We start from the raw sequence: 14,322 nt of genomic DNA on the forward strand, positions 1-14,322 counted from the left end.
CCTTCCAACCTACCCATGTTACCCTCCAGGCTCAGGGTGGCCATTAACCTCCACACCATCCCAGCATCAGCACCATCACCCCCACCCCCCCCAGCCCCCCACCCCCTCATCCTCATGCACACACTCCACCTCTCTCTCATTTCCTTTACACGCCCCACATACATCAGAATGTCTTTAGCAGTGGCCGGGCTGTACAGGCAGAGAGAGGAGAGACAGTATTAGTATTCAGAGCACAGGGAGGAGGAGAAAAAAAAGGAGAGGGAGCGAGTGAGCAGCCAAGAGAGAGAGAGAGAGAGAGAGAGGGAGGGAGGGGATAGTGAAACAGAGAGGAGGAAAAACCACAAGGAGGGGGGAAATATAAGAGAAGAGCACGGGAAACGGGAGGGAAAAGAGGGGAGGGGAGAGATATAATATTGTTCATTTCTCCCTCTCTCAGTCTGCCATCCCGGTTGCTCGGTGCGCCTTGGCGAGAGAGAGAGAGAGAGAGAGCAAGAGAGGAGGGGGTGGACAGAGCCAAAGAGGGCGGAATGCCCCTTTACAAGCGTCGCATCTGACTAAAACAGCGGAGAAGCTCGTAAATCGGAAATTGTCCAGAGAGGTGGAGAGACAGTGGCTTTCTGCAACGCCAAGGTAGGAGGATATTCCCTTTGTTGCTCCTGTAGCCAGCGTGCGTCGGCTTGTGTGCCGTGCGCCTTCTTCGCATCATCTCTGCTTTGATCCTGCACATCCCGCACTGGGCTGTGCTCAATATGCCCTAAATCTAGCAGCATGTGTCTGTTTCCCATCAATATTTAATGTGCATTATTTGTGCATCCCCCCCCCCCCCCCCCCCCTCCTCTCGCCCCCGTTAAATTGCATCCTAATCCGTCGCTCGGCGTGAATCTGGAGACGCACGGTGCCGTGTGGAGGCAGCATACATGCCTATTTAACAGAGTGTAGCAGAGGCACAGATCCTCATTGATGACAGTGATTGAACTTTTTTCTTTTTTACATCGGATGGGAGACAGTGGGGCGCGCGCGCACGAGCACGCAGAAAACACACAGAAGACAGGTTGACGTGCGTAAGACGGGCGTAATCACCCCCCCACCCCCGCCTCGCCTCCATCCAGGCCACCCCTCCACCCACACTCCACCCCACCCCGCTGCCTTCAACCATCAAAGGCACAGTTTGCCCCGGCTTCCCAACCACAGAGAACCATATTCATGGTCAAAAAAAAGAAAAAAAAAGAAAAGAGAATCAACCACTGAGACACACTGACTCACCCACTCTGACATAGCGGTAGGTGAAAAATGAAGTGAGGGCGGCCTGTGTGTGATTACACTCCCTGGCTGTAAATAGGTCCTGCTCTGCAGCTCCACTGGCTGTGCAAGAAACAGGAAGCGCAGCACCAGTATCCCAGGGTTCCCGGCTGGCCACTTGCTCCCTATTTCCTGTCCCGTGTTATAGATAATTTAAAGACACTTGCAGCTCCAGCAGGCCTGGAGTGGCAGAAAGCGGTAAAAGCCTCAACGGCTACCTTTTGTGTGCATGTGGGAATGGAGTATAAAAGGTGACCGTGTCTTCTTGGCATGCTGAGGGCTGTTTGATAGAGATATATGGCCTTAAGCAGATATTAACATTCGATATCACCCAGCTTATGTTATTTATTTGCTGACAGGGTGTCCGGGAGCTATTATAGGACGGGCTAAACTAGAACAACCTCCAGGCTGAGGCTGGGGAAAGCTATTACCTCTAGTCAATAGACATTAATATCTCCGTGCTCAGTCTTGGCCTCATACAGTGGCGGCGAAACACACCACCGCTCCACTGGAGTAACCAAAAAGATGTGTTGTAGTAGCCCTATCTGTTTACCCCTGTGCATCAATCTGTCACAGCTGAATGAGCAGAGAGGAGCGATGATAGCATTGTCTCCAGCAGACATCGCTGTGGCCTCGAAAGGAAGTGATGCAAAACAAAATAAAGGAAGGATTTGCCAGCAGTTGCGGAGAGGGGTCGTGACCTCGGCGAATCGGGGAGAGTCCCGATGAACGGTGGATCATCTCAGGGTACACGAGTACATCGATTTGAGGTGGTACAGAACACGATGTGGCCCGGCGGGGTACGGCCGAGCGGGCGGCTTCAAAGTCTCGAGCAGAGAGGAGGAGGTCACGGGGGCAAGTCGCCAGTCTGTTGAGCACAGTGGACCGGAAACAACACATTTGTCAAGGAAACACTGTTAATGCGGAAATTCCCGTACGGAGCGGAGAAGTGTGAAATCTGCCTAAACACTTAGGCAAATTTGCGGATATTAAGAAAACAAAAGGAGAGTTTCAATTAAAAATGACTCCCAGGTGCAGATGAAAACAAAAGGAGGAGTGTGGCAGCAGATAGGGGAACTTAAAAAGCATGTTCAGTGAGATCCGCCTGAAACATCCTATTAGGTATATCCAATGGATTAGTCTCCTTTGTCTACAAAAGCATTATGTCCTCACTCACACAAAAAAAAAGGTCTGAGTGTTCTCGGTTAAATTATGAATAGTAATTATAAAGGTGTTCAGTTTCTCCCCTGTGAAAATGCTGAGACATTTTAGCAAAAAACCAGAGAATGAGAGAGGAGTCAAACAGGAACTGAGACCGAGATCGATCATTATGAAGGATGAAATCTGAAAGTCTTAACCTCTGAAAGAACTCCTAAGAAAACAAGAAAACCTCCAGGTCAGTGCCACCCAATATTTTTGTTAATGGAGGCCCGTAGAAGAAAGGCTGTGGGAACGTTTTACGGTCTCTGATACGCTGCTCTCACTCTTGTTTGGGATTTCTTTTATATGTGCAGATCTAGACATAAGGCCCGTCGGGCAAAACTGGTCGGCAAGAGGCTCCAATCCGGCAAAACCAGCTAGCAAATTGTAAAATTTCAAAGAAAACATTGATTTTTATAGCACAACACAACACTGAGAAGCGAGCTGAGACGTTGGAGATGCTGCCATGAAAGCTGGCTTCCTCGTTGCTGTCAAACAAAGTCAAAGTCATGCCGTCAGGGTGAGTTTTTAAAAAAAATTCATGATGCAACAGCGATAGGAGTTTTTTTGGGGACATTTTATTGTATTTTGGAGCAGAAAGTTTCATTAAAATTGGCTTTGGGTTGAGACTGTCGTCAATTTCCGTAGTACTTGTTAGGTTTCGCACAAATATTGACATTTTCATTACCTATACATTGTGCATCAACAAAGAATGGCTGTAAAGTAAAAATTTAATGGTTATTATGACATAATTTTATTGGTCTCATAAAAATCTCAAATGAAATTGTTCTGTATGTGGCCCATGGGTGTTTGATACCCCCGGTTTAGATATTATACCTGTTTTTCCACAATGTCACATGATAAACAAAAATTTTGAATAGAATAAAATGACACATGAGAATATATACATGAAAACATGTAAGTAAAATATTGAAACTAAATTTTATTCTTCAGCGATTCTCTAAAATAAAGTCTCATTTTGATCTTTTTCCATCAAGATTGCCTTGAAGAAATACTTAAGACTCATATTTCACATTACAGTGAAGCCAACTGCTCTAATTATTTAACTAAAATGAGGATTCTTTCAAATGCCAGGTTCTCAGGTCTACTGTAGGTCACAGAAATCTCTGACCACTGCTCTATTAATACCACTACATATCCAAAAATTTGAATTAGGGATGCACTTATACTAGTTTTTTTTAAAGCATCAGTCCAGGTACTAACCTTTAGCTACTTGCTGATACCAAGCACCAATACTTATTAAATGTCATAATGTGTAATTTATACTGCTTGGGCAAAAGATATGTGAAGGCTATGCGTCACGGCGAAGCGTCTATCTACGCATTGCCCTATATGTTCTGTAGACTGAGGGACGGAGCTCACTGTTAACAGCTCACTGTTAATGTTAACGAGTGTATCAGTCATACTTTAATCATGTTTAGCATCACTGGTGTGTTTCTCTGGAAACTTTCATGAGTACGAGTACTCTGTGTAGTATCAGACCTGATCCTGGGATCTGTATTAGTGCATCACCTCCAATGTAATGAAAACAGATGAAGTTGCATGTATTTTGAATATATTCCACAAAAAATTAATTCCTGCCTTTTTTCTTCCATCTTTTGATATCTTGGTATCAAGAACAGGAATATTTCATAAATCTGACTTTTTTTCCTTTTTTAAATGACCAGAGATGATTAGCACAATTCAATTTTGATGAAATACCTGACGCACTTCTCTATTCTTCCCCCCAGAAGACTGTTGAACTGGTCAAATCTAAAAATGCATCTGACTCACGTCTGATGTCTTTCTCTCAATACAAAGACAAATATCTAATTTGACTAGAAAACGGAACCCCAAAAATGATGAAACGGTATTGCAATACATCACAGGTTTGTGCTAAGCGTCGGAGCGTCTTCTACTTCTTATTCAGCAGACGGCAGCGATTCAAACGCCTTATCACTGTAATTCCCAAACCCGGCTGAGGTGTGTGATTCTTCCCTGGGAGACAGATCCCACATCCAGATTTCAGATTTCAGTCGCACTCTCTAACATGATCCTTGTTACTGGAAAAAAAAAAAAAGAAGCTCCCTCCAGGGTCTTATCAAATTCACCTCACTCGAGGATTTCTCTTTAGTTTGTTTGCAGCAGATGTTGGTGGAAGATGAACTAAACCTCTGGATTTCTTCTGAGTCGCGCTGTTCGCCTCCTCGAAAACAAAAAAAAAAATCCAATCTTAAAAAACAGTGAAGGAGTCATACCAGTACTTGTTATATGCCATTAAACCGAATTCAAACTCCATGGTGAAACAATACGTGAAGACTATGTGTTGCCGCGAACCGCCACTGCACAGCCTCAGCATCGACCTCCAGCAGGCTGCAGTACGCATAGCGCAGTGCGTATCGTATGAGTACTGTAGCTGCCACACGCTCCACTTAATGAGTGTATCAGACAGACTTTAACCATGTTTAGCATGTAGCATCGCTGGTGTTTGAGCATTGAAACGCTTAGCATGTAGCATGTAGCACGGCTCGGAGTAGAATCCTCCTGGATCCTCGCCGGCCTGTATTGGGGATCTTTTTCCGACCCGATACCTAGTACTGGTGCCGGTATTGCTGCATCACTATCCAGTAGTATTTTCCCCAGCAGAAAGAATCCGCGGGGTTGTGGCCTTTGTTTGTGTGAACCCACATGTTTGGGTTTGCCTCCGCGCACTAACTTTGTGTTTGCACATCTTGTGCCTCTCGTTTCTGCAAAACATGTCCCTCCTCTGCAAATACGTGAGGGATCCCTTCATCAAAACAAAAAAAGGGACGCAAACATAAACGCCTCATCTCCTTTATCACCTATAAGCCAGATTGAGGATGTAACGGCTGGACCGAGCCTTTAAAAATGACTCATTTCTTTCACGCTCTTATCCCTAAGTGATTAACACGAGCCGGGGCCTCACTATTCCAGTCAAGGACACCTGCGAAAGATTTGAATTTGCAGTGCTTCTCACTGATATACCCTTGAATTTGGGTTTACAGCCATTAGAGCTGCAAACGGGTGTCTGCTCCTTGTTTCTGGTGTAAGTGGCCTTTTTTTTCTTCTTCTTCTTCTTCTCGCCCCGTTTGGTGGCGGCCAGATTTAGCTCACGATCCGATTGGCTTGCTTCTTCCATGATTGGAGTCTGATCTCATCCATTTCCCCTCCATCTTCGTTCCCGTCGTGTGATTGGACGGGGCTGATTCTTCCTCTCTCCGCTGCTGTGATTAGAGTGTGACCTTGCACGGCGCCCTGTCTCCGCGGCCCAGTCGGACAGTGACCTTACTGGTCCGCTGGTCTGTGTTGTGGCGTATTCGTTCCCTGGGAGTATCGATCCCAGGCAGAACGGCAGTCAATGGAGCATCTGTGGGAGGTTTAGTGTTGCTCTGTACGCTCCAGTCGGAATGTGTGTTATCCGAGCAGAATGATTTGTCAACGTGTTTCCAAAGGTATCGTCGTCCTCCGTAAATATTTTACATGCAGTGGATTCCATCCACCCGAGTAAAAACAAAACAAAAAAAACCTTGATTACCATTGTTGCTGTGTCACTCTCGTCACCAGCATCCAGTGTTATTTTCTGCCCTTCTCCGCTTCACCCCCCCCCCCCCCCCCCCCTTATCTGTCTCGCCTCCAATTTAATGTCAGCATCTCTCTTATCCCTTTCCCTCCATCTCTCTCTCTTTTCCTCCGTCTCGTGCTACACAATCCTTCTTTCAGTCCGTCTCTCTCCTCCATTTCTCCCTCTCTCTTGATGTTCTCACTGGCATTTGAGGCGGCCAGTTTTGTGCCAGACAGCCATTCCTCAGATTGAGATATCCCGGGTTTTAAAGTCACTCAGACAGATTTGCTATCTTAATGGGAGTGAGCCAAAGGGGTGAGGGGGACAGGTGGTGTTGGACGCTGGGCATGGCTCGCCTTTTGATTAGCTAATTCCTGGATTAATTCCTCCAAACGGATGTGCTGAGATAGGCAGATACATAGACTACTTTATCTGGGTTGGCCACGGCCCGACAGACTGCCCAAATGTGACAATCAGTTTCGGAGAAGAGACAAGGACACGGAGGAGGGACGGACGAGAGTGGGGATGTGTGTTCCTCTCAGAAAACCAGAAAGTGAGTGGAAGCATCTCTTGTTTGGGATCTCGTTTGGAGTGAAATATGTCTTTGCCTAATGCGTTGATTGATTGACGGGTGGGAGACAGACGGACACGGAAGGAGCACTTTGCTCGGGAGGTGCCACTCAAAGACTGACGCTGACATTTCACAGAGCAACATACATCAAGTGATCAATAGTCCTTCCCCACCGTCTGACCAGCCACCTCGCCTGAGAAAGAGACTCGCTGCTCCGCAAGGACGAAGTGGCTCGGTGGAAAAGTGAGCCGACCCCTCGCCGTGAACCTTATCCTGACAGTCATTTGTTTTCCATCCACGTCACAATACAGAATTTGTGTCAAGACACGTCCGACTGGAGACGTTTGGCAGTAGATTCGAATCATCAGCAGGGTGTGTGTGTTAGGGGGGGGGGGTGTCAACACCTGGTCAGCACGTCACAGGGTGGGATTTAACCCATCGTCACCTCAGAGTGGTTAAGGCCCTGTTTAGACGACAATGTTTCAAGTGTCGTTTTTGCATTTTTGTTTTGTCCTTTTACAATGAAACGGCAGAAATGCTGAAAACGATGTAGTTTTCGTGTTGGGCCACTAGTGGGTGCTGTTGTTTGTTTTTGTAATGAAACCACAGACTTGTGTGCAGAGAACAATTTGCTGTAAACGTGAACAAAATGGAGAGAACCCGACATCCGTATGGACTGATGACGCATCAGATGCTATCAGGGGAGAGTCTCAACTATCAAGGTTCCAATATGGACGACGTTTGTTTACAGTCGCATGAGCAGAAGGAACTATTTTCAACGCGAGAGGAGGGGGAGTGAGCATGTGCATTAACAGCGCTTCGTCCCTTCCAGCGGTCTCTGCAGGAGAGAATCGCGACATTGAAAGAATCTTTCCACCTCGGGAGCCGGTATAAAAACTCCACGGATCAGAACACCGGTGTCGTGTAAACGGACAGCGAAGTGAGAGCGCAATGTATTTACGTGAATGTGTAAATCGGCACTCTTTGTGTCGGATCTAAATGAGGATGCGACTCAGGATGTGCAGGTGAAGGAACGGTTCATCCGGAGAAAATGCAACCTCCTCACAGAAACGCCTTAAACTGTGGATATTCTCACAATACTTGACGGTCTGGTTGCGGATCGTTTTGCCATGATTTCCTGTAAAGTGAAAATAGAGCATGCTTGGAAAAGCAGCACCTCCTCACCCCATCCCCCTGTAGGAAACATCCTCCATCTGTTTTTTTCTTCTTCTTTCCTAAATCGTACCCTGATTATTAGACACCATTTTGCATACATTGTCTTCAGTCAGAGCCTGCAGGGACTCTCAGACTGTGAGAAAGTGGAGTTTGGGCATCGACCTGTTTTTATTTTGACAGAATGAGATCAAAAATATAGACAGCGTGCGAAAGAAGGCCAGTTTCTGTTGGATGAAAGGACCGAGAGCTCACACACCAAACGTGTCAGACTTAATGCTTCTAATTATATCTCAGTCTGAAGCTGCCGTAGGACTCGCTTATCTCTTGTTTGTCTTTGTTGCACTTGTATTCAAGCTTTTTTCCCTGATGGTTCGTGTTGTTTTTTTGTTATTTCAGGTGGTGTTGGAGATCTTTGAGGAAAAGGCTCCACCGGTCCACACTGAAGAGTTGGAGATTTCACAAGCACTGATGCACGTCGATGGAGCTAGATGACTAAAAGCTGTTTCTGGCTTTCAGTAAATATAGAAAAAAAACAGCTTGACTGCAGGCCTCCCAAATCTGATCTTGGAAGCATTAGGAAAATAACAAGCTAAAGGTTATGCATACACTGCGGGCATAGCTCTGTGTTTCTCAGCCAAATCAATTTGCAGAGAAGAATTTTCACATGTAGAGTGTCGCCGCTCAGGATTGCAAATTCAACATGGCCCAGGAGATTCGGATCCAAGCTCAGTAAAGGTAAAGCACACAAACCCAAGCTTCGTGACATTATTAGAGCTAATAAAGAGGTTCTCCATTTAGACCTTTCTTCCTTCAGCACTGGGAGACGAATGGAAGGTTGCTGGTGGTTTCCTCGGGCGAGCCCACTCAAATTTGTTTCTATCGCATCAACAAGACACAAGGCAATACATTACAACTCAGACAGACGATATATGTGGAGGTGACAAGGATTTTCTTCTTTACAACAACCTGCTTCAAAACCACAATAAAAACGTGGCAATTTAAAAGAAAATAGTCCTCCTTTGGCACCTGGTAAACACTGTCTACTGTCTATAGTGATACACTTCAAAACCAGTCCAGCCCAATATCATCTCCAGTGGACCGGACTGGTTAAATATTAACTTTAAATTTAGACTTTAAAGTTTTTCTTTGTTGTGGCGCAGAATATACAAGATGGAAATATCTGTATTTTAACAGAAAATTACTACATTGAAATAATATGGATATCAACAATATTTCACAAATTTTAGTGTTTTATTGCTGTTGAAAATAAAGCTTAGAAATTATTATATTATATTATATTATATTATATTCTTGATTAAACAAATCTGCAGTGTTTGCAAGACTTGCTATCTATGTTACGCTTATTTATGCAAAAAAAAATAAAAAATTTACAATAGAGCATGTATTCTAAATATTATGACTACCAGGCCCTAAACTAAAAGTGAAAAATTAAAAGCTTATTGCATTTTGGATGTCCGTTTACACGACAACGGTGCTCTGAGAAAATGAAAATACAACTTTCTGAACAAATAGCTTCTATGGTACAAATTTTCGAAAATGAAAAAAACAAAAAACGGCGGAAAACAAAACTCTTCTGAAACGCTGGTGGTAAATAGTTGTTTTGCACATCTGCAAGTAGATAGACAATAACAACAATGTCTTCGGAGTGTCATGACTGCCCGTCCAGATTGTCCTGGGACTTGGTACTTTTATTTTGACAGTCACCGTAATAACAATCCAACTTGGTCATCTGTCTGTGTACTCCATTTGTTTAGGTTTATATCGTGTTGTTGTCTGCTGCATGTGTGTGTGACTGCATTACAAAAACCAAGAACAGCACCCACTAGTGGCCCTTCATGCCATTTTCAGTGTTTCAGCATTTCCGTGGAAATGGGCCTCCGTTTTCAAAATGTTGCCGTGTCGTTGATAAAACATTTCTGAAAGATAAATGCAAAAACAACTTTTTGGACTCTGGCCTAAGTGAAAGACTCTTTCTGTATCAGTGCACCTACTTATGTAAATCATTGGTTTCTTTTTAAAGCACTGTTTACAATTTTTCAGAGAATATGTTTTGACGTCGCCACACATTTGGATCCAAAATTATGAAAAAAACAACTTTAAAAACAACAAAAAAAAACCCTCTCTTCCTCATTATGCTCCTGATTTATATTTCTGATTGTGGGTCAGCACAAAAGAGCTCATAATTATCTAAATTACACTGTAATTGGAGGAAAATGTGGTCTGTTTGGAAATAAAGTTTCAAGTTGACTGACCTGCAGGTCACTTTTAGACTCCCAAAATTATCCCCGAATCCTCAGGAGATACGCGACAGCGGACCTTCGTGCAATTAGGAGTTGCACCATGTTAAGTGAAGAATTGGAGTAAATAGGTTGATGCCGGAGGCTACGAGCAGGCAGTGGATAAAATGTTGATTCAGTACAATCACTGCAGAGGGGTTTGGCTTTGAAACACTATACAGTTAAAAAAATGTTAATAAATTGCTGTATAATGTTATACAGTGTAATGTGTACAGGGACTGTCGGGGCCACAGTATAATTTGCCAAAATGGCAACGATAATATAAAATTTGATGAATCAGCACAAAACCTCATGCAACTTTATCACCACATAGGTTTCAGCTGCTTTAACATAAACTTAATTGCTAAATACGACTCAGGCGAGTCTTTTAAGGCTCGTTAGCCCGTCCGTGTTCTTCGCCTATACGTACATAGACTGTATGGTGCCGCCGTTTGCCCGAGAGCCTTCTGCTGCTGCCATCCTCATACAGTCGAGGCAAATGGAAAGTCATTTGTGATTCTCAAAGCATTTGAAAAATGCAACAGCGCTGTACCCTGCCCGAAGGAACATCCAAGATAATCCTTAGACCGAGACGTTAGCAGTTTTCGTGAGCAAGTATTTTGAACTGAATGGGGGGGGGGTTAGGGTGGGGGGCTCAACCAGCTGAAGATCTTACTCTCCAGTGCTGAGGGACGGACTGTCACTGAAAACATCACAGACAGGGTCCAGGTGTTTGTTAACTGGTGCCTGCAATCCATCCTTTGGATCCAATGGCCTAAATACGCAGAAGGAAGAGGACCCGAAGGGCTGGAGAAAACTGTGCTGGAAACCATCAGCCGTACAGGAACTGCGTCAAACTGAGTCAGACTGGGACATGATCGCCAGATTAGTTCAAGATCAAACGAATGGTGTATTGTTGTGGTTGCTATATGCGTCTCTTAGGAGCAACGGGGTTAAGTTTTCCACATGACCAGATCTGTCCTAGGAATTAAAGTGCCAGACTTCCTCACAAGTCAGGACTCTTAGGGCCCATTGACGCGCCAACAATTTCAAGTGAAAATGCAAAACTGTTGATGCGTTGTGGATGTCCATTTACATGGCCATGGTCCTCGGAGCCACTGAAAACTTAACAGTTTGAAAACGCTCGGGCACCATCGTCATTTAGGAAGGCAAAAACGACACTTTCTGGAAATGCTTGGGCTCGGTCCCAAGTACTGCTACTGTGCATGTGCACGACGGCCGAAGAAAATAGTTATTCTGGACAAGCTCAGTAGATGGACAATCAGAGCAAAGTTTCCTCCAGTGTGCCATGACTCCCTGTCCATATTCTCCTGGGACTTGGTAGTTTTATAGTTGACGATCATCGGAACAATCCGACTTGGTCGTCTGTCCACTACAATGTCTGTGTTCTCCCGTTGTTCATGTTTATGACATATTGTTTTTCTCTCGCATGTGTGCGTGGTTTCATTTCTAAAACAACTAACAGTGCCCATTCATGGCCTGAAAGGCTAACAACATAGTTTTCAGTGTTTCTGCATGAATTTTTCGGAAACGAAAAAGCAAAAACGATGCGTTTTCACTTGAAATGTTGTGTAAATATGGCCGAAGTAAAGCTCATCCACATGACTAAATCGGTGATAAAACACAAGGATTAAAGCGGCAGACTTCATCACAAGTTAGGAATATTAATATTCACTTGTGTCGTCTCACCTGTTATGTAATGCCAGCTTTCTACTATCACTGTTTTTGTTCTTTGTACGGAGACAAAGCTCCATCAGGGACACACTGATGGGTCTGGCACCCGCGTTCCCTCTTAATGGCCAAGGTGACCAATCTGCCAGAAAGTTGATTTGTGTCTTTTATGTCCTCGCACTCACATGGCCAGTTTCTCTTCTTTTATGTCTTTTAGGCAAAGCGAGAGGGGAGGGTGTCGCTCAGGCACACATGGGCAGGTCGACCCGGGCTCAGTGATCCAGAGCCAGACGCCCTACAGAGCCACCCCTTGTCTACGCCCCTCTGCTGGTTCTTAAAAAAGGTGGACGGGCCAAAACCGAACTTCCCCCAGCGCCGTCCGACAGGCGAGGGCGGCGAGGGCTGCACGACCATTGGCTGACTGCTGGTTGGGAGTGCGATGCGGATTGGAGGATGTCGGGGGACTGGGATGAAGACCTGTGTAAGAAGGCGCTGGTGCTGGTGGAGGAGCTGTGCTTCAACTCGCCGCGGGGTTACAGCCAGAGCGAACGCTGCCAGGAGTTCAACTACCTGATGAGGGGAGGCAAAAGTCCGATGGACACAGGTAACGGACACACCTGGGGCTACTTCTGAATCAATCTGACCACCTATTGATTTCCCAAGTCTTTTATCCCCGGCATTTAACAGTATATAAAAAAACCCAAAGTGAAACTGGTCTCTCCGTGCCTTACAGCTATTACTTCACAAGAAAAATAACCTTGTTGCATCAAAGAGTCAACCTCGCACTCGAGATGTAGCCTGTAAAAAGTGGTAGCTTTTATTTATTTATTTTCTTCCTTTCTCTCCTCCACACAGAAGAGAAGCTGTGGTCAGCTTGATACCATGTACTGCAATGATAACAAGCTTTCACTGTGAAGGAAGTGTCAGAAATCCACAAACATCTCCCACAGAATAAATCACTGCTCGGCTGCGAGTCCATATGCTCAGTGTGGTTCAAACGCTGAGCAGAAATGTTGCTAATTATGCAAATCCCTGACATGGCAACACTTGTATGTTTGATACTGTTTTCTCCCCATGAAAACAGCTAAAGTTAGCTCTAATTTGCAATTCAGTGTGTTCAGACAAACCACAGCCGTTATACTGTACGTCGCCTGTAGTCTACAGGAAGGACACGATTCCTCCAAAAGTACTGTGGGTATTCTTGTAAAGCAGTGGCTCCCGTTGTTTCATCCGTGAAGCCTCTTCAGTTTCACTCTAATCCAGGGGTGTCAAACGCATTTTAGTTCAGGGGGTCAATTTCATCTTGAGAGGGCCGGACCGGTAAACTGGAGTCATGATAACCTTTATATTTAAACTTTAATGTTTTCTTTTGTTGTGGCGCTGAGTATACGTGATGAAAATGTCGATATATGCGCAAAAACAAGCAATTACTGCCAAAAATGACTACAGTGTCAACACAACGATAATTTGGATGAAACCTTCTGGTGCACGATACAGTGAAATTTCTCCTATAGCTGTTGCATTCTGCATGTTTTTACAAAGTCCCCCTTCCAGCAAGGCTTTAAAGCTAGTTTGATAGCAACGAGGTCACTAGCTTCCATGGCAAAGTGCTGTGTCATGTGTTGTGTCCACTACTCTTAACCTCCTGAGACTTTTGTCTGGTGTGTATTTTTCATTTATCCTTGCTATTTGGATTAGGTAGGATATGTGGACATTATATATTACATTATATATGTGGACATTTCTTCAAAAAAACTAATATTTACTTTGAAATTTTCAATTTTCCTAGTGGTTTGGCCTGATTGGAGCCTCTTACAGGCTGGTTTTGGCCCACCGGCTTTATGTTTGGAAAACTTGATTCAAAGGCTAATTTCTGTTCATACTTTGCGCTCATTCCATCCATATTTCTGTTAATCTCCTGGAGGCTTTTGCATATAAACCAAATCAGCAGTGCCACCAATAACTATGGGAGCCTTGTCCATATTGAGAGTCGCGTTCCGATCGGCTTGAGATTTTTCAGTCCCACTCAATAATCCCCCTGGATCCGAAAACCGGTTCTGACTTAGAACCGGTTCCAATTGATCAATTCCATCGGAATCTTACACCACAAATATTATAGATTCTTCGTTAACGATTCATTTCCCGGCACGACGTCAAGTCGCGTTGCGGTACGTTGCATTACGTCACACACTCTGCGACGCAGACCTCCTTCTACCAGGAGAAAACATGGAGGAAGAAGGTCTAAAGTGGGAGACGATAAACGACTAAATAATACGATACGGTAATAGATGTTCCACTCACCACGTCCTGAATCCACAGAGTCCACAGCCTCTCGCCTCACAGCCACAAGGTCCCAGTTAAAAAGAAAAAAGTCGGTGCAAATCCTAGCAGGAGCCTTTCTGTGTGGAGTTTTCATGTTCTCGCTCTGTGTGCTGGTTCTCCTCCGGTACTCCGGTTTACTCTGATAGTCAAAACAACCTGCACCATGACTCCCTGAGCTACAC

The 14,322-nt window shown here is 44.7% G+C and overlaps 1 protein-coding gene across 2 annotated transcripts in view; it reads left to right on the plus strand.

Annotated features, from left to right (window-relative positions):
- The first annotated feature begins 340 nt into the window (after positions 1-340).
- The window catches only part of syt3 (synaptotagmin III), a 49,955-nt gene continuing 35,973 nt past the window's right edge, over positions 341-14,322 (plus strand). Inside the window, exons 1-3 of one of the 2 annotated variants that reach the window (XM_080486984.1) lie at positions 341-630; positions 8,226-8,564; positions 12,036-12,422. In XM_080486984.1, coding sequence (XP_080343110.1) covers positions 12,272-12,422 — 151 coding nt within the window. In that variant the 5' untranslated portion in view covers positions 341-630; positions 8,226-8,564; positions 12,036-12,271. The remainder of the gene's footprint in view (positions 631-8,225; positions 8,565-12,035; positions 12,423-14,322) is intronic. The other variant, XM_080486983.1, reaches the window with a different exon arrangement.

This window comes from Lipophrys pholis, assembly GCF_963383615.2.
Source record: "Lipophrys pholis genome assembly, chromosome: 19".
In the NCBI taxonomy this organism is placed as follows: Eukaryota; Metazoa; Chordata; class Actinopteri; order Blenniiformes; family Blenniidae; genus Lipophrys; species Lipophrys pholis.